This window comes from Pezoporus wallicus, unplaced genomic scaffold, assembly GCF_028554395.1.
Source record: "Pezoporus wallicus isolate ANWC-B61680 ecotype Strahan unplaced genomic scaffold, APGP_CSIRO_Pwel_v1 contig_3817, whole genome shotgun sequence".
In the NCBI taxonomy this organism is placed as follows: Eukaryota; Metazoa; Chordata; class Aves; order Psittaciformes; family Psittacidae; genus Pezoporus; species Pezoporus wallicus.
In genome coordinates this window covers 10,000,001-10,026,883 of record NW_026635157.1, presented here as the reverse complement: position 1 = coordinate 10,026,883, position 26,883 = coordinate 10,000,001, and the positions used below count along the sequence as shown (strand labels likewise).

General features: G+C 37.7%; 1 protein-coding gene and 1 long non-coding RNA gene across 6 annotated transcripts in view; one reads left to right on the top strand and one right to left on the bottom strand.

Annotated features, from left to right (window-relative positions):
• Positions 1–586: 586 nt before the first annotated feature.
• On the bottom strand, positions 587–3,473 carry LOC130598823 (uncharacterized). Its single transcript, XR_008972092.1, has 3 exons — positions 2,908–3,473; positions 2,360–2,447; positions 587–756 (listed from the first exon to the last, which is right to left on the bottom strand). It is a non-coding gene; the product is annotated as an uncharacterized LOC130598823 (long non-coding RNA).
• Positions 3,474–3,701: 228 nt separating this feature from the next.
• The window catches only part of AKAP7 (A-kinase anchoring protein 7), an 87,334-nt gene continuing 64,152 nt past the window's right edge, over positions 3,702–26,883 (top strand). For all 5 annotated transcript variants that reach the window (XR_008972079.1, XM_057408617.1, XM_057408606.1 and 2 more), the window contains exons 1-5: positions 3,702–3,931; positions 6,970–7,119; positions 8,133–8,278; positions 11,832–11,968; positions 17,247–17,407. Coding sequence is in view for 4 of the 5 variants with exons in the window: in XM_057408617.1 (XP_057264600.1) it covers positions 3,745–3,931; positions 6,970–7,119; positions 8,133–8,278; positions 11,832–11,968; positions 17,247–17,407 (781 nt within the window). In the remaining variant the exon portion in view is untranslated. The remainder of the gene's footprint in view (positions 3,932–6,969; positions 7,120–8,132; positions 8,279–11,831; positions 11,969–17,246; positions 17,408–26,883) is intronic.

Below are 26,883 nucleotides of genomic sequence, written 5' to 3'. Positions count from 1 at the left end.
ATGTAATTGCTGCAGAAGGAGGATTTACCTGCACTACATGACTTGTGGTGGATTTTCTATGCTGACAGGTGAAAGAAGAGTTAGCTTAGGAAAGCATACTCTACTCTGCTTCAAGTATTCAAGAGGGAATGTTAAAACTAGTCAATAAGATACAATTTGCAGGACAAATGGGTAAAGGAACTAGCCCTAATAGTTGCTTTTTTTTCAGGGAACAAAGGCTGTAGAAGTTCAAGCTAGAGATTACACCCTATAATAATGCCCAGCGCACAGTCCAAGTTAGTAAAAAATGTCATGGACTGTAAGTTAGTGCAGATGTGTATCCAGCTGCTTTTGCCAAACCTCATCTGTCCCAGATGCAAGATTTTATATTTGTCTTTGTTGAACTTCATGCATCAAGCATCTGTTGTTCCACTTCTCCAGCCTGCTGAAGTGCCCCTTAAATGCTAGCCTGTGTGCAGGAATGTGGAAGGGTGCCCAAGCATGCTGCTTGCTCAGGTTGAGGGAGAGCCTCTGCCACCATCCTATCCTGCATCTGCTTTCCCATTATCTACCACTAATCTGTCAGCACACTTGCCAGTTTTCTTCCAGCTTAGGTCTGGTGGAACTACTTCATCCTTCAGTAACCTAGTTTAAAGCTCTCCTTATGAGACTGGCAAGCCTGTTGGCAAGGACATCCATGCCTCATTTTGTTAGGTGAATCCTCTCTGCACCCAACAGTCATCATTCATCAAAAAGCCTGCAGGAACCTGGAAGTGTCTGAAAAAACTCCTTGACATTAATGGCATACAAGTGTCCATGCTGATCTTTAGCCAGTGTCCCTCCTAACAGTCACTACCTAGAAGGTAGCAAGTGAAGAGTTGCTGCACTGGGTAATCGGTTAATTTTTTTCAACTGATTCCCACTGTTCCATTCCCTCTTCCTGCAATGTAAATGAACTGCTTGTGATCAACAGATCATGAAGATATCCACTTACCTTATTCCTTTTCACATTAATCTTCATGTTAGATGCCAGTCAAATGTAATTTATATTCATTAAATACAACAGAAAACATCTTCATGTGCTTCTTCCTTTTATACCAGTTATTGTAGAAACTCTAGCCTTTGTTTTTTGATCTTTGCATTAAATTACTTTATCCCAGGCACTCCACCACCTCTTTTACTGCAGTTCTGCAACTCACATTTTTCTTTGTTTCTGTAGCAAATCTTTTATGACTACCAGATCACAGTCCATTCTTCTCCATTTGTCAGAAAACAAGTTGCTGTATCATAGTGTCACTAATGAAGCCTTGTTTTGTATCAGTTATGTCCTCCCTTCTTATCACAATAACCCAAGCTTCCCCTATAGTCTCCATGCCTTCCCACTACAATACGTTACCTCCCTCCCACGTCCGACACAATATCCCAATGTTCCGATATTTAGGCCTTCCTGTAACACATCCAGTTCCTTCCCCTTTATTTCCTAACTTTGCATAGTGAGTCATGTCCCAGATAGTCACAACTCCCCCATATCTCTTGCTTGACTAAGATAATACATAATGGGTATTGATAATATGTATCATGACCTATCATATAACAAGCTGCCCAATACTCATGGCCAGCCACTGTTTCATGGAAAAACATACGCATAGCACTGATTCTTCTTTTCCTCATTTGGAATCTAAAGAAGTTTCTCTTTTCTCCCAAACCACTAATTTTCAGGAGAGGTATGGGAATATCATACATCTGAATCCTTTTACTCTCTCCTGAATTGAAGTTAGAGGGTGGATTAAGAGACCATAAGGTGGGTGAGAAGCTAACAGGTATGGGCAGTGTGATTGTGTAAGCAAATACATTTGCAGAGCTTACACAACTGCTTCCTCTGTCTGTTAGTGTCATTGTCATTATTTCTTTTTTCCTCAAAGGGACGACTGTAGGGCTGAGAGGCTAATCAGAAACTCTCTTTAATACAGGCAAGGCCACATAAAACTGATACAGTGCTGGCTTTGGCCCCAGCCTCAGCAGTGGTGAGAAACAGTTTCCGCCAGGCACCAGGTCAGTGACCTCTGTGAAACTTGCGCAGTATTTGGGCAGCCAGAAAAATCACAAGTTGTTACTTCATCTTTTAGTCCCCAGTTGAACACTTCCCTCCAATGCCACTTCTAGGACTTGTAGGGACAATTCATGGCAACTGTTACTAGATCCAGCTAAGGTACTTTTCATTTCTTCCTTCCCCTCATCCTGGAGATTGTATAATATGGAGGCACATTGTAAACCTAAACAATACATGTACATGTTTGTGCTAGGCTAATGGGTTAGATAAAATTTTAGCTCCACTAAAAATACATTTTGTTTTCAAGAGAACCATTAAATGCTAACTTACCTAAACATTGCACTGGACTTCCTTGTCAACTGTACAAACAGAAATGTTTTTCTCCAGTGTTTTCTTGCTGAAGATTTCTGTGAAACACCTAATGAATTGATTTGGAGCAGTTTCAGATCCCAAACTGCATTTTAAATTAATATTTTTTTTAAAGACATTTGAAAAGAGAAGATTTTCTCCCAGTATTTGACTCTCTGGAATCAAATTTTTGTGGAGGTATCTTACTTGCCAACGCTAGCAGGCTAGGAACAGATGAACACTTACGTATTTAATCTCCTAATGATAGCTGACATTCAGCTGAAATGCATACAGTAAGAAAAATTGCCAGAAGCCTCACTCTAAAGCTTCTCTTGGATCCCTTAGAATTCTGACTTGTGTCTCACATCCAGCCTTTGGTCTCCACAGGACTATGCAGACCAAATGAAAACACTGTGTGAAAGATGGCATAAGCAAACACCACACAAAATCATTCCAAAGAGTGGTAAAATATTTCCAGATTTTATCTCCCACAAAGTGACAACCGAAAAGAGCCAAATACAGAAACTGACCTCATTTTTCACTCTCAGGTTCTAACATCCAGCACCCATGCACCTTCAACTGACAACTGGCTCCCTCAGATACGGTCTATGGCCACAGGCTGATCTGCAAAAGCACCAGGCAACACTTGGCTTGGCTTCTCCCACAGAACACAAGGATGGGATGTGGCTTCCCAGTGGCACAAAGTCTTTATTTAAGCAGGAAAAGCACAACTCCCAGGCCTCTCCTGTATGCTCCAGAAGCAGATTCCCAACAGAAGACCGTGTGGTCACCTCAGAGGCCTTGGTGTCAGCATCCAGGAGAGGCCAGGGCCATCCAGAACAGCTATGTAAAGGAAGGAGTTTAGAGCAAACTTAGAGCAGGACTATGCATTCTTCCCAAGACCGTAGCTAAAGACGTCAATTACTGTTGTGCAGCCCTAAGCAACAACTGGTTATTTTGGGGAGACACCAGCCCAAACCACTTCTGGTGGCTGCAGCCCTTCTGTGGGACGAGCGCCGTCAGTAAAATATTGAGTGAAAGCAGGACACTGAAATGCGGACCCCACGTTTCAGGACACGCTATCCCAGTGTCTTCGCTGTGACCGGTCTGCTCTGCCACATACTGTCAGCAGACAGCAAACTGCGGAGGAAGGTGACGGCTGCGGACTCTCAGAACCCCGGAGCGCCGCCTCCCCAAGACCACCTCCCGCCATGCCGCACGCGGGCCGCTTGCCACAGAGCACGCCGGGAGCTGTAGTCCCGCGGCCGTGCGGCTCCGTTCCTGCGCTGCCGGGTGCAGGCATTTGCGCTGCATCCCCTCCGTCCCCGCGGTGTCGTGGCGGGCCGCCCTGCTCGCCTTCACCGGGCATGCAGGGGCTGCTGCGGCGGCTTCTCCCACCGCTTTACGCGGCGCGGCCGGCGGCGGCCCGCGCCCTCCTCGCCCGGCGGGCTGTACCCGCTCTGCCGCGCCTCATGGCGCTGCGGCTGGCGGCGGGAGCCGGAGAAGGAGAAGGCGGCCACCTCTTAAACGCAGGCGGCGAGACCCCGGAGCACGGTGAGAAGGCGAGAGGGAAACGGGCAGGCGTTTGCGAGGCCCCAGGTTCCGCCTTTCCGGCCGGCTGTGGAGGGAGAGGCGGGAGAGGTGAACCCGGGGCCTCGCAGACTCCTCCGCGCGGTCCTGGCGCCCTCCGGTGCTGAAGGGCAGCGTGTGGGTCTTACGGTTCCCCCGCCGTTGCTGGTGCCCGTTAGGCGTTAAACAGTCACGTTGGGCAGAGCGGCTGTAAAAACTATGGCTTGTATAGGCATATCCAGGAGTCGTAAGGAGAGGGTTCACAGCAGGGGCTGTGCAGATCGTAGGGGGAAATGATTCAACCTAAGCGCGGGCTGTGGCTAAAAAGTCTGGTGTTTGTTTTCCCTGCCTGCCCAGTTCTGTGTCTGGGCTTGCAGTCAGTGTAAACGTTTGACCTGGCCGAATACTACATCTGCAGGTCTTTTCTCCACGAAGTTCTCTGTTTGTTGTTGTTTTGTTTGGTGGTTTTTTGTTTTGTTTTTTTTTTTCAACTCCTTCAGTTCTCTTAACAGTCTAAGCACTGGTGCCAGCACCGGAGGTTCAGAATGCCTGGAGAGTAAGACCATCTAAGTTAAATTGTGTTCAAAGGATTACTTTGTTATTAAACATATGAACACAAGCAAACTAAACATATGAACATAGAATCATGGAATGGTTTGGGCTGGAAGAGACCATTAAAGCTCATCCAGTTCCAGCCATCTGCCACAGACAGGGACACCTTCCATTAGACCAGGTTGCTCAAAGCCCTGTCCAGCCCGTCCTCGAACACTGCCAGGGATGGGGAAGCTACAGCTTCTCTGGGCAGCCTGTGCCAGTGCCTCACCACCCTCACAGTAAAGAACTTCTTCCTCATATCTAATCTAAGTCTACCCTCTTTCAGATTAAAGCCGTTATCCCTTGTCCTATGTATAGTATAAACATATTAAACATAAACATACTGAACAGGTAATGGTGCCTGGAGACCTAATCTCACTGTGATCTGTGATGTGTAGGTGTCAAGAAATAGAAGATTATTTGAAATGATCTGAAACTGTAATCTGTGTGGGGGAAGAGGGCCAGGAAGAGGGTGCAATCAAATAGGTTTTATTGTTTCTTATTGTTTGTATTCTCTCCTTTATGAGCTAAGTGTATGAGGATTTTTTTTTTTTTTCTGTTGGAACAGATGACTTAAATACTGCTGAAGGTCAGCAGCCACTTAAACAAATACAGATATGGGAATAACATATGCACCTGTTCATATGTGAAATTCAGGCTAATTAATTAAGCATGCAATTAAGAAAAAGCAGTTTATCTTCTAACAGTTTGATGGTCAAGGAGTTCCTATGGAAGCTGATTTTGTTACCCTAGGTCTCAGATTTTTGAGCAGACAGAGCAAGGTAAACACTGAATCTGCAAAATATACCCCTCAGATTCATAAGAGTCCTTGTTCTGTAGCTGGTGCTACCTTAAAAAAATCCCTTTTGCTCCTAGCTGGTTCTGATTCTGCATTTCTGAGTGGTGTTAATAACTTCTACCTCAAACTGACCTGTTCTTTTGTTGGCTTCATAGATTTCTGTCTTGCCCTTCACTTCAGGATCTCCTCGAAGGAAGGGCTATTGTTTTCTGTATGCAACAATCTGTTTTGTGTGAACTTTAATCTGAATGTTAAATACGAGTTTCATTATTGCTCTAACATGTTTGTTGTGCATACTTCTTTAGTGTCAACAGAGGGAACAAGCAACAAATCTAAATACTTTGTTTCTCTTTAATAGCCTCCAGGGTAAAGACAGGTGTCAGACTACAACCACAGAGTGATTATGACTCCCTGCTGTAGACTGGAGTGAATTAGCATTTGGTCAATTTCTTCTTTTACTTATCTTTCCTAGCATAAAGCAATATATGCAAGAAACATTCCATAGGATGATAATAACCCAGACTGGGTCTGTAATGTTTATTCTTATATATGTAATGTAGTTTTGCATGACCCAAGAATATAATATACACTTTTGCTGCCAAATTTTCCCCATGGGCCAGATTTGGACTATCTGCACTGGTCACAAAAGGAGCTTTGAAAATGTGTTTTCTGTAGTAATGAGCTGTCCTGGGATAAACTGCAATTCTGACATAAGGCTTCTTCCACTACAGTAATCCCATTGTGGAGTTGTCCCGAAAGAGTATTGTTAGATGCCTTGTTATGTGCACATTTTTTTGCTGCTAGAGGAGATTTTATTCTTTCATTTTTTAAGGTATAACTCAATATGCCAATATTAGAGTTTACTGATGCAGAAACACGAAGCAGGCTTAAGGAAATGACTCATGCTTAGTTAGTACTCTTGGGGAAAAAAAGACATTTTTAAAAACTTGTTAGTGGAAATTATTCTGTCATTGTGGTATTACTCTGAGATACAACTGCATGCATATCTTTATACATGCAAGATGAAGTTTGATTTGCATTGATTCCTTTTTTAGCTTAAATACTAAAAGTCAGTTTTCAGAGTGAGAAGTTCGGATCATTGCTGTTTTATAGTGTGGGAAATGCAGGAGTAGAATAATTGTCTCGTGTCTATATGATTTAGTGAGCTGAAAACTCTTTGTTATATGAGGAGTGGTAGGATTCCCTTCCTGTTCCTTCAAGCCTCATTTTCTGTGTGTTTACGCATTGGAATTAATTTGCCAGTGTTTGTCTGCACTGAATTCATATGCCATGCAGTTTTTCAAAGTGAATGTTATGTGATGTCTGAAGACTTTATTTTTTTTATGCTCAGTTCTATCATTTTTTTTCTTGCATGTAATTGCTTTCACTTAGAACCACACAAGACCAGAAACTATTAAATTAGAATGCTCAAGTCCCTTGTTGCTGTTCCACATAAAGCAGTATTTTGCTGATATGTTGACAAGGACGAAGAGAGGCATTCTGGAGGGGCTTATCTGTCAATATTTATTTACTGATAATTAGAGAAATATATGCTTGGTATATTGCCTGTGTATAATGTCTCTTCACTGTCAAAACCTAAGACCCAGTGTGTTATTTTAATATATTTCAGGTGGGCTAGAAAATGTACAGCAAAAGAAAATCTTTGAAGAGAATAACAAAGAGACAAAACAGATGGAAGAGCCATGTCCTGCTGATACAGTAGACTCTCTGATGGCAGAAATGCCATTTGTCGACACAGATATTGAGGATAAATTTATTAGTAAGTACATTAAACAATAATGTGGAAGCATAGACACATCATACACACAGCGGGCTGTGCACATGGAACAGAGTCTGTCTGCAAGCAGGGTCCAGTCCAGAGTCTCTCTTATTAGTATTCAGTCTTGCAAATACTGGAGTATATTAAAAATTTACCATTTGGGGATTCATTGCAACAATGAGTCACAGAATAAAGACACCTTGTATGTCACATTACTGTATATGAACTTCTCGAGTGATGGCTTTTATGAGCTCTCTTCCAATATGTATATTCCCAACATGGGGCTAGAAATGCACCTCTATTTAGACAGTGGATATCTACAGCCTGGTCATCTTACGGGTATTTTTCAGGCCACATGGTGGGAGAGGGTCTGCAAAGGCCTGAGGAAGTAGATAGGAGAAAAAATAATTTATGGTGCAGGAGAAGAATTGAGGACACACTTTCACCATGTTGGAAAGTGTTTTTGGGAAAGAAGGTAGAAAATAGATCTGGCTTGGATTAAATTTTCTTCTGGGCTGGGTTTGGTGCTTGAACTATAGGTTGGCCAGTCCTAGTCTAATACAACCTTTTTCCTTAATATCCCTATGTATTATGTATGTATTATGTAATGTATTATTGTGCTTTCTATTTCAAAATGCAGCATGCGTAGGATTTTTAAATCTCAATATTGGCCTTTTTGCTCTAAAGCCATGTCTGTATTCAAGTGTAGACAATTTGGATGTCCGTTACACTGGAGTTGGCTAAATGAAACACAGTAGTTTGGAAGCTGCATGTTGGTGTTAGCTGCTTGTAAACTCTGCTTAGAAGTGTAGGCTCTTAGTTCAGGTATGCTCTCCACTTGTCTGACTACAGTAATTCAGGCTGGAGTAGGATCTGCCAGTTCAGAGCATGGGGAGATTAGATGGCTGGCAAGACACCCTCCAGTCAGTTAACTGAAGTCCAGCTCCTGTTGTCATGATATTGTTTTTGTTTTGATTTTCTATATGCTGAAAGTAATTTTTTTATCTCTTCAGTGCACACAACCTCTGAAATAAATATAAAAAAGAAAAGAAAGAGGACTACTGGGAAGGAAATTGAGGAAGACACTGAGAGAAAGAAGAAAAATAAAAAGCAGTATCAGCCAAATTATTTCATTTCTCTTCCAATTACTAATCCAGAGGTGAAATTCTTTATTATACTGATTTGGTATAACCAGAATTATCTCAACAGTTGCATATGTTTGTAGAAGAACAGTGTTTGATCTTGAGCAAAATCGTTTTTTCCAGGTAGTTTTAAAGGAATATTAGAAGCCTATTCAAAGAATAACTTTATATTATGTAAGAGTTTTGTGAATAAAATTGCCTACCTCAAAAAGAGTAGCGGAAAAATATGTTTTTATTCAGTTTGTCAGTCTTATGGATTTCAGAATATTTTGCCTGAATTTGTACTGTTCCAGTATTGCCTGAATTTGTACTGTTCCAGTATTGCTTATTTTGTTGTTTACTTAGAAAAAGGGAAACATTCCAATTTAATTTAATAAGAAAATCCCTAGCAATATTTTTAGCTCTCCTTATAGATAGGAATTTGGATCTTTTACTGTTTTAACTGGTCAGTTTGTAGCTTAACATTTTCCATCTTATTTAAAATTCATTGTTTAGTGAGATAATGTTCAAATGGATTCAAGAAATACAGAGAGCTCTTTAAGAAAATGTATTTTCTTGTAATAGCATGTGTTGTCTGATTTGGACAGTAAATGAGAATGATTTCTTGCATGCTGCAGGATTTCTGGTACAGCTTTGATACCTTTTGTGTCTGCAAATAAGGAAAGTAGATACATAATGTTAAACCAATCAGTTTACCACCATTTCCAAATTTAGGTGTATTTTTTAATACCAGAAGCTATCTCAAGTGAATTTTAACTCATCATACAGCTATACTATCTGTTCTCTGACAAAGTCAAATATTAAAAAATCCAAAATGAAAATAAACCAACATAGGTTTGAAAATTACACTGCAGTCTTTCAATCTTTAAAACATACTGCGTGAAGAAGAGATGGCAGGGGCTAGTTTCATAAGATCCAGGGTGGCCTGACACAAATTTTGTGGGAGATCTTTTGTGCCATCTTAGTCTGAAATACCTTTTCTCCCTGTCTGTTCCATGATTAAACAAGTGCAAGAATAATGTAGGGGTTGTATAATCTGATTAATTGAGATTTCCTGCTCACAATTGATACTATGGCTGGTTAAATGGCTGGTTGAGTGGAAAATTCCTAACTGTGCATGCTTTTTTATTATCATGTACTTAGCCTTATATAATTTACGGAGGTAAAGGAGCAACTATACTGAATTTCAGAGCATTTGGGAATTCCAGGACTTTACTAGAAAGTTTTGTTTATACTTGCCTCCTTAAATGTAGAGTTGTTCTGAAACAGAAAATACATGCTGGAATTTGTATGAGCAGCATTAACCAAAATTTAGACTTAAGACACCTGGTTTCTTGATAGCCAGAGGGAATCTGATAATTACTGGTAGTATTTCAGTTAGTAATGAGCTACCTTTCTTTTTTTTTTGAGCATCTGATTTTTATTTTGCTGAAGCGTTTTAGGCATTAGCACTCTTTCTTTATATTTTATGTCGCATTACAAGCTTTACACAGAGAATCATTTTGTAATAAGGGATGTTTCTGGACCATTTAATGAACTCTTCCTCTTGGAAATTAAGCACTTTCCTTTTTTTTCCCCTTTTTTTCATTTTAATTATGTGTTGAATCTTCAGAAATAAAATGTGGTATACCATTAATTTTGAATTTATCTTGAAATTTGCATTATTACTTGTGCAAAAACAGTTAAATGGATGATTATCGTTGTATCTTTTTCTTGTAAATTTTTTTTATGTTGTGTTTCATCTGATGAAACCACATGGTCAGTTTGCCTTTCAGCGTCCTCCTGTCTTGCTTATAATTATAATTAATCTGTTAAATCTTTAAAGCTTACAGTCTTTATATTCACTTACTAATAGCATCCTTGCAGTAAGCAGAACTAAGTTATTTTGTTACTCTTCAGAATAACATATGCCAAGTAATGAGAGAGGGGACCTTGAAATCAGAGTTTTTAGCCTTATTTTGGAGCACTTTTTAAAATCTGAGGGGGAAATTGTTAAGTATCATCTGCCTTCTGACATTAAGTTAGGAAACATCAAGTTAAAAGAAATAGCATGATAGCAGTTGATATGTAACATAAAACTCTGTAAGGTAATGTAAGTAGCAGATTAAAAAGCAATTTAAAGTTTTCATTTATGCAGTGGGTCATAACTAATTATACAGAGAAGTTGGAAGAGTCCTGTTTCACTTAATTAAAATTCCGCACACTCAACTGTCAATTGCACCTTAGATTTATTGAAGAAAACAGAATGAATCTAAAGTTTTATTATGCATTATGATGTCACAGCTAGGCTACAGCTACTGTGTTACATTTTGACAACATAACTTCTGGGAAAACGTATTAAAAATAAATTCCTGAAATTCACCAAAAAATTCTTTTTTCTTTTTTAATTAATTCCAAATAGTATAGATTGTGTAGAATAATGTCACTTTAGGCAGACAAAAATAACCTACAGTCTTCAATAGAAATTTTGCCTTTATCAGAAAGGCAGCTTATTTCATACTTTCTTAGTGGGTTCAGCAGTAACTTGTCTCTGAAACTGCTAACTGTCCGTCTTTGGAATTAATCCTGTTCCAAAGACATGTTATTTGTTATGTTATTAGATTGATTTCCTAGTGGATTTTATATAGGTGTGAACCTGCTTATCTCTTTGCCTTGTTGTAACCCCTCTGGGGTTTTGTGGGTTTTCAGCCTTTACACCAGAACTCATTTATCTGTTAGGTCTTGGCTTATCATGCTTTAAGAAGTAACTCATTTTGTCAGATGGTCAAGGTTATTTGATTTAATTTAATTTCCAGTAACATATTCAAGAATTGTTGCAGATTTTTTGTTTTGTTTTGTTTGGTGTTTTGGGTGGTTTTGATTTGTGTTTTATTTTGTTTTCTGGTCTGGTTTGGTTTTTTGTTGGCTTTTTTTTTTTTTTTAAATCACTACAATAAAACTATTATAATGGCAAGCACAGTTAACATTTTGTATACAGTTTATAAAGCAAATGATTTTCAACAAAGAAAACGTAGTTCAACTAATTTTAAAGAAAAAGACTGAAGTTTGAACTGTGTACACATTGTATGGAATTTCATTAAAATATGTTTGATGAGAATATATAAATTATATCTGTCTATGGGGTAGTGTAATCAGAATTCTAGATCAGGAATCTCTACAAATTGTTACTAGATATTCCTGAAAGTGTCTTTCCAGACACATATGCACATAGCAGCACACAAGTTTAGCAAAGCAGGCAGAGAAAGTCCTTGAAGAAGCTTTTTATTTGGATTAATGGCAATATAAAACTGATTGATCTTAATCTTTTCCATGAATTTATCCTACATATGGAAGCAGGCTCCTATTAAGATGTGATGGGGAGTGTCCAGTGATTTATTAATCACTCCATTTGTACCCACTTTGGGTTTACTCGGCTCAATTAACACAGCTTTGTCAGAGGATAAAACTTTCTTCTGCTAGAATGGTTTTTACATAAAAGTTTGATTTCAGTTTGTATGTTTTCCTTTCACTTGCATGATGGGATACAGTAATTGTAACTGCTAACTGTTGTTTCTACCTCTTTCTTCCCAGATTAATAGGAGTATTCAGGCTGTCCAAGATGCAGTAATACAAAAGGATCAAAGATTTTCCAAAGCAATGGTTCACTCTGGCTCATTGCATGTCACCATGTTTGTGATGCATTTATCCAATGAAGAAGAAATTAGCATGTAGGTATTTGGTGTTAAATTATATACAAGTGTTAAATTATAATTATAAATTATATGTATATATAAATTTATTTCATTTTTATTTTATTTAAATGATAGGTATATATAATTATCAATTATATGTATATATACAGGCATTAAATTATATACAAGGCATATACAAGTATTCTTGCTGGAGGAGTTCATAAAAAAGGGTTCATAGAAGGGGTAACTGATGGTTATTTTTTGCAATACAGGGCCTTAAAATACTAGGGTTACTGAATATTTAATTCCTGTTGTTCTTAAAATGCTAATCTTAATGTTAGTAATTTTCATAATTTGCAGTATGTCATGAGCTCTGAATTAAGTATGAATTTTTCCCTTGCATTTTCCTTATTGTGTGCTGAACTTGCATGTGCAAATCTCGTGTTTGCTAAAGTAATCACTTTAAAACAGTGTTTTGTTGCAAAGCACAATGAGCAGATTATTAGGGGAATTTTCGTAGTTTAGCAAATGTTATAAGCTGAATTAGTAATTGTTGCTGAAAGACTTCAATGAAATAAACCCTAACTCCAAGGTTTTTTTATGCCTCATGCAGTTACAGGTTTGCTGCTTTTTTTTTTTTAATGTCCCTAAATTACTTTATTATACTCAAAATCTAAGTACACTTAAAAGAGAGGTGGCTATTGGACCTTCTCAAAAGTATAATTTTTATGTTACTTCAGTGACATAGCTGATTTTTTTTATCATATAAAATGTAGAAAAGTTGTGGAAAGATGTGCTTATTATTATACAATGATGTCTGTCATGTCTAAGATGCAACTACTTCCTTTATAAAATGCAGTTCTTTGGTTATTTTTTTGCTATTTATCACAGGCCTACTTTAATGTACAAGTTCAGTGGTTGATACAAAGATGTTCAGACTTCTGTCTATACAGCTGTAATTTATAAATGTTCAGAATAATAATTTACGTGTCTAGTTGTAATTTTGAAATGAAAACAAACAGTGTATTTAATAGTCCTACTTTACACAGACTTTCTTGGCAGTTTCTATTTATATGTAGTACATAATGGCATGCATATGTGGTGTCTCAATCTTCACATATTATAATTGCAGAATTGATACTGCAAACACTTTGGTAACTAACAGAATACTATGTGAAGTGCTGATAAATGTTCTACTGGCATTGTAAGAACATCTGGGAATCCTCTATGGCTTATGTGTCAGTTTTGTAGTGAATTGCTAACGAATTAAAATTCATCATATTGTTTTCAGTCTGTGAAAGAGAAGCCTCATGGTTTCGTCACCCCCAGATGTGTTCTTTCAGGGCCTCTCTGTCATATATATGTGTGTATATATATATATATATATATATATATATGTTTATCTTACTGGCTTTCTCTGCAGTGTTAGCACGCATGTGGTCCATGTACTGAATTACCTAGATAAAATACTGAGTAAGTGCAGTGAGACATTGCTTTGGTTATGGTACAGTTACAAAATAAGGTGTCTAGTAAGTATATGTTGAATATTTTTTCCTTCAAAGGTTTGGCTGTTAAAGTGCAGATTGCTCATAAGAAAGCAAGAATCCAAGACAGAACATAAGAACCATTTGGTAGTCAAGGGCATGCTTCTAATAAGGAGTATTTTAGCTAAAAATATTTAACGCACCTAAAAATAATGACATACACCAGTATATCTAAATCAATTGCCCTGCTTGTTTTTCACACTCATTTCCTTGAACGCTATATCCTTGAGGACTCTACACTGTGAGTATGCAAGTCTGTCAGCAGCCTTGTCTCCAATGGTCTGATCTAAAGGGAGAGAAACAGGCAGCCAGGAACATAGAATGTAAAGGAAAGCAGAGGATATTACATCTGGTAGACTCTCTTCTCTCCATGTGCCTTTTGTCTCCTGGGGTAGACACATCAGCTTCCTCCTGCCCTGCTTGATGAGCTAACTCTAGTAGCACCTGAACATGGGTGAGAACAACCACTGACTGCATGCCTGAGATTTTTTTTAAAAAGGGTTTGAAGCATGAACTTTTTAAAAAGGGAATGTGAGAGGATATCTTGAAGGCAAATATGCCTCCTCATAAATACTTTTTAAAGTCCTAAACTATATCAAACGAAGATTCTCAAATTCAGTGTACTTTGCTACTCCTGGAACTCCTTCTCAGCTTTCATTGTCTGACTGCCACCCAAACACTTACTTATGGAGTTCTTCTCTGCCTCTCCCAGCAGAACTCCACAGTCGAGGCACCCAGGAGTTGTCCTTCTAGTCAGAAGCAGCTTCTCCAGATTCACCCCCTTCCCTGGCCAGATGCCTCCTGTATGCATCTAGCTCAGATATCTTCAGGTATTCTAGACTGCATTTTCTATTAGATGGGATTCTGCTTTCTGTTTAATCTTTTGGGAGAAATTGAAGGTAAAAAAGTTGAATTTTCTTTTCTTTGCTTCACCGGTTTTTGATAGCAGGTTAATGAGAAGAAACCAAGATCCAGGCTGGCAAAAGGACCTGTGTGTAACGTAGGCTGACAGTAATCCCTCAAATAAAGTGCAGGTAGTCAGTTGGGTATGGGAGAGTTCACAGATCCTTAGGTTTGGATCCATTAAATTACTTAGATATCTACAGTTTTTCTACTGTACAATAGTGCCTCTGTCTATACAGCAATGAAATGTGTTGAATGCTATTTGTAGTCAAAATGCGTGATAAGAATGTGCTAAACATAACATTCAATTCAGCACAAAGCCCTTTGTATGGTATTTTAGTACATACAGCTTTCACCCTGAAAATGGAAGATCTGTATTCCAGGCCACTCTTTCTAAGGGAATCCAGACCTGCAATACCCATGCGAGTTTCCTGACTGATTTGCTGTGGTCTAGCCTTCATGAATGCACTTCACATCTCTTTGTAGGACTATATGAAATCAAGAATGTGAGATTTTAAAAACCATAAAGAAAAGCAAGCACTCCCTTCAAGCAAAGAAGTTCTAGTCCATGATAACTGTATGCATAGGTATGTGATCAGGTACTAGAAATCAGGATACCTACCTTTGCAATAAATGCCTTCATTACCCGACCATAATGTCAAGTTCTTCCTTGTATGTCAAAGACTCTGTGAATCTAACCTTTTCATTACAAATATGAGAGCTGGAAGGATTCAGTTTGGCTTTTTTTTTTTTTTTCAGGGTTACTTTTTCTGACACATAATCAAATTTAACAATTCAGAAATTTCTAAAAAAAAAATCACTTAGAATTTAAATGCTATAATGTCAACATTGCAACAATACAGAAAAAAAACAGGCACTGCTTCTGTAATCCTAGTTTGTATTCACTTAGAATATTCTGCTTCAGGCTTTTTTTTTGTTTTTTTTTCTTAATTCCCTTTCCCCACTTCGGAGTAAAATGCTTGTAAACTTTTTTGTTATCCCTGAGGGTTAATTGCACTGAGTGCAACTATTTGGCATTGTAAATACTATTTGGTATGAAACAACAAGAAGATAGCACTGTTGTGTTTGTTACTATTGACTTCAGTGGAAATGTTTGTCCTCGTGCATTCTTAGAAAGCAATTGTTAGATGTTATAAAGTGATCGATAGAATACAAAAGTACAAAATATGCTAGAGTGAGATGACAGCTATTCTTCTAAATATTTTAGTGTATACAAGATTATCTATTAAAGAAAAAGAAGAACTAAATCTTAAGTGACACAGTGCTAAACTGACAACACACTTCACTCTTTAAATTGACCTTTCATAGACCTAATCAGGTGGAGTTGACCTGGTCAGTGAGTTCTTCTGCGCATCCTAAAGTATGGAAATATAATACTTTGTTCAGCTGGGGATCAGAGCTTTCCATGGCTCTCTGTATACTAGTTCTCAGATGCAAAAAAAATCCAGAGATTGGTTTTAGGTGTTTGCATGATTCACTACTTGGAAGCCTGCTGCAGTCTGACACAGAGTATTTGAAATACCTTTGGAGTATTTGGTTTGGAGCAATTTTCAGGTTCATGTGAATAAATAAACCTACACCTGAGTACCTGAGAACTAATCTGACAGGTATAATCAATATTAGATGGTGGGTTTAAAGGGTCTTGAAATATAGCAAATACGGAAGACACAGGAACAGGCTTGTTTAATGGTAATAAAAGGGTAGTTAAGTGGCAGAGATTATGCTGAAAGAAAAATATCTTTGCTAAGGAACAAGTAATGGCATTGTTGTTTAAAGTGGCTATATAGGATATAAAGTACTTGAAGGCTGTAGATTAAAGTCGCATAAAAAGCCACAGGAGGACTACATCAAATAAAGGTATTTTATCATGTAGTCCACCTTAACACCTTTCTTATCCTGGCCTAGGTTTCAGTTAAATGCGTAGTTCTCATCAAGAGTCCGTCTTGTTAAACACAATGGAAACGTGTGTAGGGTTGTTTGTAATTGTACAGGCTTAAAGACTATAATTTAGCCTGCTTTAGAAATCATAGTGATGGTTTTCATCCAGCTAGGACAGAAAAAGTGAAATAAACTCTCTTGAACGTTTTTAACCTGTTTCTGCCATCTAGCGTTCAAAAAGTGAGTAGGTTTAGTGAAAATTCAGTTTCTTTCAGTAGAACTAAGAACTGTGAGCGTGTGAGAGCGCTTTAGAAGACACTAAGAATGCTTATATAGTTTTTGCTTAGCAAGTGAATCGCTTCAAGTGCAGGTCAAAACAAATATTTCATGTAGTCATACGTAAACTTAATGTGGTTAATAAAATTATTAAAAAGCTACCAGGCTTGCACCTCTTTCCTAAGTTACATGTACATTATATGTGTGTGCTGCTTATCCCTTAAAGAAAGTAAGCATCAGTTTAGAATGCTGCTTCTTTTAAGAATCGGAAATTCCTGATAGCTCAGCTGAAAACATTAATGAAAATTAATGAAAAATGTTAATTACTTTAAGAATGGGGCTGCCAAGTAAGAATCTTATTTAAATGAGATATACAGAGTAATAGAACCACTGTCATTGTAATATGTAGTCATGTTGAGGACTGAGATATACTCTTTTGAGGAATTACATCTGTTGCCAGGTCTGCCTTATTATTTCTGTGGTTTTACAGCTGGGTGTATGAACTAGTTTACCTTTATAAAATGGTAATAATACTGAGTGTGTTGGCAGGAAGTAGTGCAAAAGTATCTGAATAGATAGTAAATGGATAGTAATAAAACTTTGTGGTTTTTTTTTTTTTTTTACAGAGAATCATAGGATAATGATTACTAGCAATGTAAACAACTTCCAAATATTTTCTTTCCTCTTGACAGAGCAGTTGGTGCTCTTTCAGACAGCAAAGATTTTATAGAAGATCTCCTGAAAGGAAAAACTGTGGATTTGTCTTTTCAAGGAATTCATCACTTCAAAAATGAAGTTGGATTTGTGAAGTTGGCAGAAAATGATCATACAGCTATACTTAGAGAAATAGCAGGTACAACTTGTCAATGTAGTTTAACTGCTTTAAAAACATTTTGGTAACCTAGATGACAATGGAACACAAAGATAAATTGGTGCTAATTTAGTCAACATTAATTTACCTTTAGCGTCTATAAGGGCTACGTAACAAATTTCCCAGCATAGTTCAAAAGGATATTAATGAATTACAGACAGTACTGTTCTATGATACTTTTATCTTTTATACTTAGTAAATGTAAAAAACATAGTAGTTGTAGATGGATATAAAGATTATGTTCTACCTTGTTTTGGTCCAAGTACCATCTGCTGTTTCTCAGCTGATATTTGTACCCCTTCCGGTTTGCATATTCGTACTTCCTGAGTTTGAGAACTGTATCCTTGATATATCTTACCTGGCTTGCAAAGTTACATAATCCTCTCATTTGTGTTTATTCTGAGTAGATTACTGAGGGACAGTGATGTTCTTTCATCTTCCATGATCTGGGGAGTCTTTTAAGTTTGCGTTTCCTGCATGTTACACATATCCCTCTTAAATCTCAGTCAATTAATTGTGACTTACCACTCCCACATGTGTAAGCGCATATACAGACACACACAGGTGTGTGTGTATAGGTGTATGTATGTACTTTATGCATATGAAATAAATGTAATAATACTGTAATCATAAAATGTACTTTTATACTTCCATATATGTGTAAAGTAAAATCTGAGCTTTCTCTGCACCCCTGGAGGAATTGGGGGCATTCAGGAAAAGGACATGACTTGTCTGCCAAAGTTGGATTTGATGCTGCTTTAGCTTGATGATTTTTTTTTTTTTTTTTTTAAGCAGCTGTGGAATCAGTCTGTGGCTTGTTCAATATTAATTGCCTTCCTGTAGCAATTAGGAAGTTACTGAAAGATGTGGCAGAAACATGCTACTATGAGAGCAAACCTCTCAGTTCTTTCTTGCCAGTGGAGCTAAAGCTACTGCCTTTGCCAGTCAGGTAAAATGCATCCAAAGATACAGTTCAAGTCAATAGGAGTCTATAAATTAAAAGGAGTATAAATACCAGCTGAGAAACAGCTCTCAGTACCTAGACCAAACCAAGGTGGAGTTCTTATCTGTCTATGAGTCTATATACCTAAAGTATGTTGTTTACAGATCCTAAATAAAAATTCTCAGAGAACAGTACTGATTGTAATTCATTGGTGTCCTTTAAAACTATCCGGACAATTCCAAGTATTCCTTGGAAAAGTTTCTTTAAAAGAGTTTTTCAGTATTGATGAATTATCTTTTGTGCTCTGAGGAATGTGAGGTCACACCATTTTTTAATAGTGCAATAACCCATATAGGACATTTTGCAGAGCAGCAAAGACTGCTGCTGTCACGCTACTTCTTTGCAGTCCAATACAGAGGAAAAATGGGGAAAGCCTTTATTATTAATACAGGCCTTTCTCGAGCAATTCATTAGTTTAATTTCTGAAGTGCCTTTATAAAATATTTAGTATTTTTTAACTTAGGTTTTAAAGAACAGTTGAAGACTGTGAGCTTTTCAGCTTACTAAATTGCTTATACTGTTATTGGGGAATGCTTTATTATTTTAAGCAGTGCTTGATAGCAGTATGGTAGAAATTGAATGATTGTTAGAGTTCCAGAGAGGCTTCCATTGTCAAATAATCCTATAACTATTTCCAAGATTGAATCTATCAAGTATTTCTTCAGTCCTTTGGACAATATGCTTCCTCATCCTCGTCTTCGAGTTTGTCTTTAGATTTCTTTGAGGGTGACAGAATATTGTATGTGTGCTGTTCTGTAAACTGAGATAATTAATAAAAGGTATTCCCATTCAGGACCTCTTGTGGAAGGAGATGAATGTTTTTTTTTTAGTCACAGAAACTTGATTTTGAGAAGTTTATAGTTAAGAACTCACAAAATAATTAATTTGCTAGACATGGAGAGCTAAATATCTTTTTAACTACAGGTAATAAAGGAGTTCGTTATGCGTGACTTTCTACACAGCTGAGACTAGTGAACCAGATTTTTATCAAGAATTAGAAAAGATGAGATCAGATTTTTGACCTGTTTTTCAGTTTGACAGTCCTTTGTAGACAAACTTGTAGTACAGTTAAAATTTAGCAAACAAGCAAACCTGTGTTTTCTTTGTAAAGCATAACTACTGACACTCACTGGTGAGCATTCTTTGCTTGTATTAGAACTACAGCTGTACATCATTATTTTCACAACACTGCTGTTTAGTAAAAATGTTTCTTATTTCATTGCTACATTTTGCCAACCCAGCAAAGCATTTCTTGGCTTTAGGCCTGTCCTTCAGTCTCTGCACTTCTACAGTGATGTTTGCTTTCTCTGGCTTTTGTTCTGGAACAAGGTAGGAAGCTGAACATTACCAGGAGAAAATGATAAAATGACCGGAAATGTTTATTGGGCATGACTTTAGGATATGCTCTCTTAACATTTCTTAGTGACTGTTGTAACCTAACTTCCGAATTGCTGCTGATTTTGGAGTATCTTTTTGTGCTTTCTTGGAAGTGGTAATATTATTTCATAACACATAACCTTTGTGAAAGCAAATTCAGTTTTTATATTGATGCTTTTGCCAGAAGAAAAGACTTTACATCTGTAACTAGGTAACACTGAAGGTTATACAAGTGTGTTTCAAAAGTTAGCTTAGTTACACGTCAAATTAGTGGAAAGGCCAGGTATGAGCAGGGAGAAAATGAATGCACTGAATAGTTTCTATGTATGTCTTCATTAGATTAAATAGCAAAGCATTTAATGTAAGTAAACTGATAAAAATAGATAATTTCTTATTACATAGACACCCTTCAGGGCAGTGCAGTTTGGAATAGAAAATAATATTAAATGAATCCATGTGAACTCTTCAAAACTGGTGAGGTAAACAACAGAGTCGTTAGGATTCTCTCTCCTCCGCAAGTGTATAACATGTATAATTCCTTTAATGTAAGAATACACTTACAGAGTTCATTGCAACACAATTTAGTTTGCGTGCAGTTTTTACAAAACATTAGCAGACAGTCCTCTAAGGGCCAAACCTCCCATGGGAAGTGTTGCATTTTGGAGAAAAGAACATATAGTACTTCCTTGGGGTTGTATGTGACACAATAAATACACCTTCCAACTTAAAGGATCGTATTAGCAGAAATGTGCCATTGAGTTTATTTTCTGTAATACATTTCATTATTAATTCAAAACAGGCTGTATGTCAAAATTATGCCTGGTATTCCTGCTCTGTGGATGGTATCCTGAATAGACAATTTTAGAGCTGCAGGAGAAAATATTGTAAATTCTTTTCTGCTAGGCTGCTATTGTCAGGATCTTTGTCAAGATTGCTATTCAGCTCTTCATCTGTACCGTTTTAAGCTTATATATGTTTGACAAATTATCTGTCACGAGTTTATTCTGGCTCCTAGTATGTCTTGCCCTTGATAAAATGTGTCCCTATAAAGCTGCTACTTTAAAACTGAACCTGGCAGAAAGAAAAATATATGTACAGTGCTGCCTGCAAAATGTTAATCATTCTGGTGTTGTCCATGGAACAGTAAGGAGAAAACACTTCTGCAGCTGGTTTGATTTCTTTGCAAGACCTAAGTTCAGTTCATTACAGAGTTACTCTTTTGCTACTTCAAGATTATGGTTGGTTTCTGCTATGCTCTAAGGTGAATTTTGACTTCATGTGTTGTGTTCAGCATGAATGTTGTAGGAAAAACATTTGTAACAAGCAATAGAAAAAAATATTAAGTTAAATTAGATTATTGTAAGAGTCCATTTAGTTCCATAAACTGTATGGAAGTTTGTTTGATACCAATAGTGTCTGAGTGTGGTACAGCATTATAATGGTAAGTGCATGTCTAACACAATTTAAATGTAAGTTTGCTAGAACCAAAAGTTCAGGAAAAGCAGAGCTAATATGGATCTTCTGTTTGTTGTGATTTGCTAGTTATTTCCCAACAATCCATTAAAAGACATTAGCATTATAGAAGTATCAACCAGAAATAGTGCTAAACAGTTCTGATAGAAGTTTGAGGAGTATTTTAATCACTCTGTCCAAGTCTTTTTAAAAATCCTGACCTAAAAGCGATGTATACAGTTACAGTGATTTTTTTAAAAGAAGTTTTCATTTCTTGTACTTTGCTACACTACAGAGTATTTGAAGGACTGTTGTGGTTTAACCCCAGCTGGCAACTGAGCCCCACACAGCCGCTCACTCACTCCCCACTGTTGGGATGGGCAAGAGAATCAGAAAAGTGAGAAAACTTGTGAGTTGAGATACAGATAGTTTAATAGGTAAAGCAAAGCTGCATGCACAAACAAAGCAAAACAAGGAATTCTCCTCACTTGCCATGGTCAGGCATGTGTTCAGCCATCCCCAGAATAGCAGGGCTTCGTCATGTGTAATGGTTACTTGGGAAGACAAATGCCATCACTCTGAACATCCCCCCTTCCTTCTTTTCCTGCCAGCTTTATGTGCTGAGCCTGAGCATCATATGGTATGGAATATCCCTGTGATCAGGTCTCTCGCAGCTCTCAGTGATCTGAGATCAGCTGTCTCAGCTGTGTCCCCTCCTAACTTCTTGTGTACCCCCAGCCAACTTGCTGGTGGGGTGGGGTGAGAGGCAGAGAAGGCCTTGACTCTGTGTAAGCACTGCTCAGCAATAACGAAAACATCCCTGAGTTATCAGCTCCGTTTCCAGCACAAATTCAAAACATAACCCCATACAAGCTACTATGAAGAAAATTAACTACCCCAGCCAAAACCAGCACAAGTACTAAGTGAATTTGGAAAAGGTAATGGATTGTTTGGCTTCAGTTTTCATTTTGGTTATTATATTGTGAATGCTGTTTGAAGCTGATGAAAGTGAATAGATGAATCCTGTTTTTTACCCACAGATTTGCAGATTTTGATTTTATGGATGAGTGATGCTTGTTATGGCATGACCATGAGGGGGAGCTTGTACTTCATGAATAAAAAAGTTACATTTCTGTTTATGCAGATAATTATTTCCTTTGCATTTGGTCCCTTGTTTTTAAGAAACGTTGATTTGTTGAGTCAAGTGTTTTACAGGAATGCACTGGACGGACATACAGGTACACCGAACTAGTAATTTCCTTTAGTTTTATATAAATGACATTTAGTTCAATTTCACTAAATGGATTTTCCTAACAGCCCATACTGGAGAGACAAATGGAAAGTGAGTCGTACCGCCCATTTTCTCTAGGTACATTACAGCTTTACTCAAGCATAAGCTGGCATTGCCACCATACCAAAACAGTCTGGCCATTTTGTTGCGCTGGAAATTTGTACAGCCACAAGGTTAAATTAACAGCTGCGGTTAAATTAACGTTTCTACCTTTGCCAGCTAATTTTTAACCTATTCACAGTTTTGCAGTGCAGTTCACTGAATAGCTCCATGACTGTTGGCACAGAAGATAGGAGCAGGGGCAGGCTTGGGGCTGGAGAGGACTAGTATGTTTTGGCGAGGATGGTGGTTTATGAGCTTCTTTAAAAATTATGAAACCACATGTTTAGCATCTATTTTTGGGTGAGTTACATTGTCCTGACTTCAGAGAGCCTAAGGAAATAGTTTAGTTCAGTTAATTTAGTTCATTTTAGTTCCAGATAAATTGAGTTTGCCTCTTGTCAGTTATTCTTCAGTGATTTCACTTGACAGAAAAATTCAGAACTTAAAACTGTTGTAATTTTCCACTAAAACAACTGATTTACACAAAGTGAACAAAAAGCTACCAGTCCAAATCCAGTTGCAAATAACAAATGTACAAATGACCATTACATTAAAAATGTACTGCTGTGACATGTTAGATTTTCTTCTAGTCCATGTGCCATTAGTTACAGTTCCCACTAATGTGTATAGCAGAACTTTACTGAGTTCATTGTAGAAATTTGGCTCCATCCACAGCAAGAAGTGAAGCATGCTCTCAAGCTGAAAGTTGCAATGTTCTGCTGTCTCAAGAATATAATTATCTGTGCCAGCAAATATATATCTACTGTGTTGTGTGATGAATATAACCAGCAGGAAAAACAAACAAACAAAACACACACACACGCACACCCCCCCAAATCAATAAAAGATGTGATTTTATCTGTATAATGGCATTTTTAGCAAGGTACAGAGAGGATAGAGTCCCCTACAAGGGGAAGAGTACGGGTATGTAAAATATATGAAACAAATTAACGATGTCCATGCCTGGCTCTCAATCTGCTGTTTAATTTCTCCTTGATTGTTTATTATGAGATGTGTTTGTTAACATCCTTCTGTACAGAACAAATACGCTGATCTGGTTAAAGGCCAGTAAGCACAGTTGTATTATTTAATGAAACTGGATGTGCTGTTCACTATGTTCTTTGCCTTCATTCCTCTAAAACACCCAGTAATGATCTCCGCATTTGGTTTTTTTTTTTGATGCTAAAAATGTAAAGGATGGAGCTCTGAAAGCAAGGATAGCAAATGCTTTTAGATTTTTGTTTACGTTCTTCATATTATGCTGCCAAACACTGAATAACTCTGATAAATGCCTCATTAAAATGAAGTGATAAGATATGTTTTTTGTGATTTAAAAGATGGTACTTTCACACACTTCTTTTTGTGATTGCAACAAACTTTTAGGATGTATTGGAACAGATTAAAGCCAGTAAAAGAACTAACTTTTAGGTAACTAAATTTTTAGGTAGCATCAAGAAATGCCACCTAAGTTTCTGTTTCAGTCGAGCACTTTGAGCCTTCACATTATCATTGTTTGTCTTGTAAGGCTTACCTTACATACTGGCATCCATGCACAAAGTGGGGATTGCTTGGTCCAGCTGTTCCTTGGGTTCTACTTTATGAACTGAATGAGCACATCTTTCTTCTATATGTATGTATGGTGACGGAAACAGAACCTATGCATTCTGCTGATCCATATTTGAAATAATCATATAGCTCACTGATACATGATAGTGGTGTGGTACAGTGGCAACTCAGTGTGGAAAAGCCCAAGTAATAAAGAACCAAGTAGCAGTGGAAGAATCATCAGGAAATTGGCTTGGTTCTGTTTTACCTTTTGGCACAGTAAAAAGCTATTACTTTGATGTTGCTTTGGCAGAGTGAAGCTAACAACTAGAGAACTGCTAGTACTGAGGGGGAGAAAAAATATCCACTTTTCATATGAAGAGATGAGAAACAAGGCCTTTCCTTTCCTTACATCCTGTGGATAAAAATAACCAGCGCAAGAGGTAGTGCCTGACCCTGGTTTAGCCACCTTTTTTTTTTTTTTTCTCATCAGAGACTGGGGATTGCTGAGGTGCTCAAGAGTCAGTAGTTTTTGCCAGGCAGCAGCCAGGGACATTCCACATGCTGATCCTATCCTTCATAATGGTCTTAATGGTAGGATAGTAGAAATAGCTGGGTTGGAAGGGACCTTCAAAGGACATCCAGTCCAACTCCCCTGCAATGAGCAGGAATATCTTCAGCTAGATCATGGCAGAGAGATTGGTGCTTGATGCAGCCTTTGATTGTGTATTATATATTTTAATATATACTGTATATTTCAAGCATAACATGATATCTAGGATATACTTCTTTAATTTGGGGTGGTCTCCTCTGGTAACATATAGTTGAGGTCATGCAAAATATTAGCATCAGCATTATTCTCAGTGCTATTAGGAAAGAAAGGTTGACCAGAAGACCTTCTTTGTAAACCCCGAACTTCTGCTGTCAGCCAGCAGAATACTCTTAAAAATGATGAACTTAAAAAATCTAACACAGCTTAACTTGATAGTTACAATTATAAGTTATCAATGTTTGGCTTTTCTTCTGTTCAAAGTGTGAAGTCAAAAATTTGTCAGTAACAAGACAGAATACCTTTTATAAATTCTAAACATTTTAATTGAGGGAACATTTCCTAGTGACAAGCAGAAATTAATAGACTGGAAGAAAATGTACACACATTGCAGTTTTCCATATCTCGTGAAATCTTGGAAAAGGAAGGTGGCCCTTTGTATTGAAGAATATGGCTCAATGTGCAATTTTTTCCATAAATCATTCTGTATTAATCTAGCTGTTGAATTTTTGAGCCTTTCCAGTATGTAGTAGTTCTGAGTAAGTTTCATGTAGCACATTTCAAGTCTAATTATGGGGAAACAGTTGTATAATGGATTCAGCTGCATCCAGTGTAAGGGAGGCAGATGACATTCAGTAATTTTGACATTATAAAAATAAGGTACAAAATGGTATTGCAGAGTACTTCAGATTGCATGAAAGACATCCTGAAAGCTGTCCAAAAATTTGTTCCAGGAAGTCATTGAGCTTGTAAAAATAGCCTTAGACTTTTCTAGGGTGTACTTGAAGTTGCAAACATTGTGCATCCTGAGACTAATAAAGGAAAACACAGATCTTGTTTGATTTTTCTGTCTGGCTAGGAATGATGATGAGTGGGGAAAGATGGCAGATCCTTAAGACCCATTGTCTGTCTGTGACTTGTCAGTGGCCTCTAATTTCTTTCAGTTCAGGCAATCCCTACTGTAAACTTTAACCTTCCTGTATTTGCTCAGTCTTCAAATTCACTTTCATGCTGTCCCATAAGTCTGGAACTTTCTCTTGCCCACAGCATCCATCCCTCCTCCCCCATTTATTTTAAACCTTTCTTGTGGCCACTTCTTCAAAATGCTGCATGGCTATTAATAGTATTGCATTATCTTTTAACCTTTGTGTGCTGCCAGGAAAACATTTCCCTTTGTTTCTCCTCTCCCTCCCCACTCTCTTCCCCCATCTACGTAGATTTCTTTCTATTCATTATCTTAGAAGAAGGAAACATTGTGCTAATTATGTTTCCAAGTCACCTACCCAGTAAAATGTCACACTTTTCCCAAGTGTCAAAAACTTCAAAACTGGAGATATTTATAGTACCAGCAGGTGTGGCTGATCTCTTGAGCCTGTGATGTTTAGGATAACTATGCCGTGACAAAACTGTGTGAGAAGTCTGATCATCATGAGAACATATGTGGACACATGCACATAGACACACATTGGCAAACCACTGGTCTGACACTAAGTTCTTACTGGGGTAAGGGGGACACCCTCAAAGGGACAGATCTTTCCCAGCAGAGATCTTAATTGCAGACTGGGAGATAAGGCACTGCATGGTATAAGACACAATGGCAAAAGGAATTTGATCTTTTAGGGGAGAAAAAAAAGACTACAGTCCACAAGACTGAGCCAGAATATCACAGGGTAGTGTAAACCTGGTTTTGATAAGACTAATCCTTTGCTGCAACATCAAAGTCAATGAGTCCCCAAATTATGCAGTTCAGAAGTCCAAACACAGGGACCAGAAAATGGCTTTGTTACAGGTAATTTCAGTTTTAAATAAATGTAGGGTTTTATTAGCTTACCAACATAGAAAATAAGCAGGCTGTTAGATACATGGGAATACGTGCACACCATAACTAAATGACTTAATTTGAACTTCTGTATCTCAGT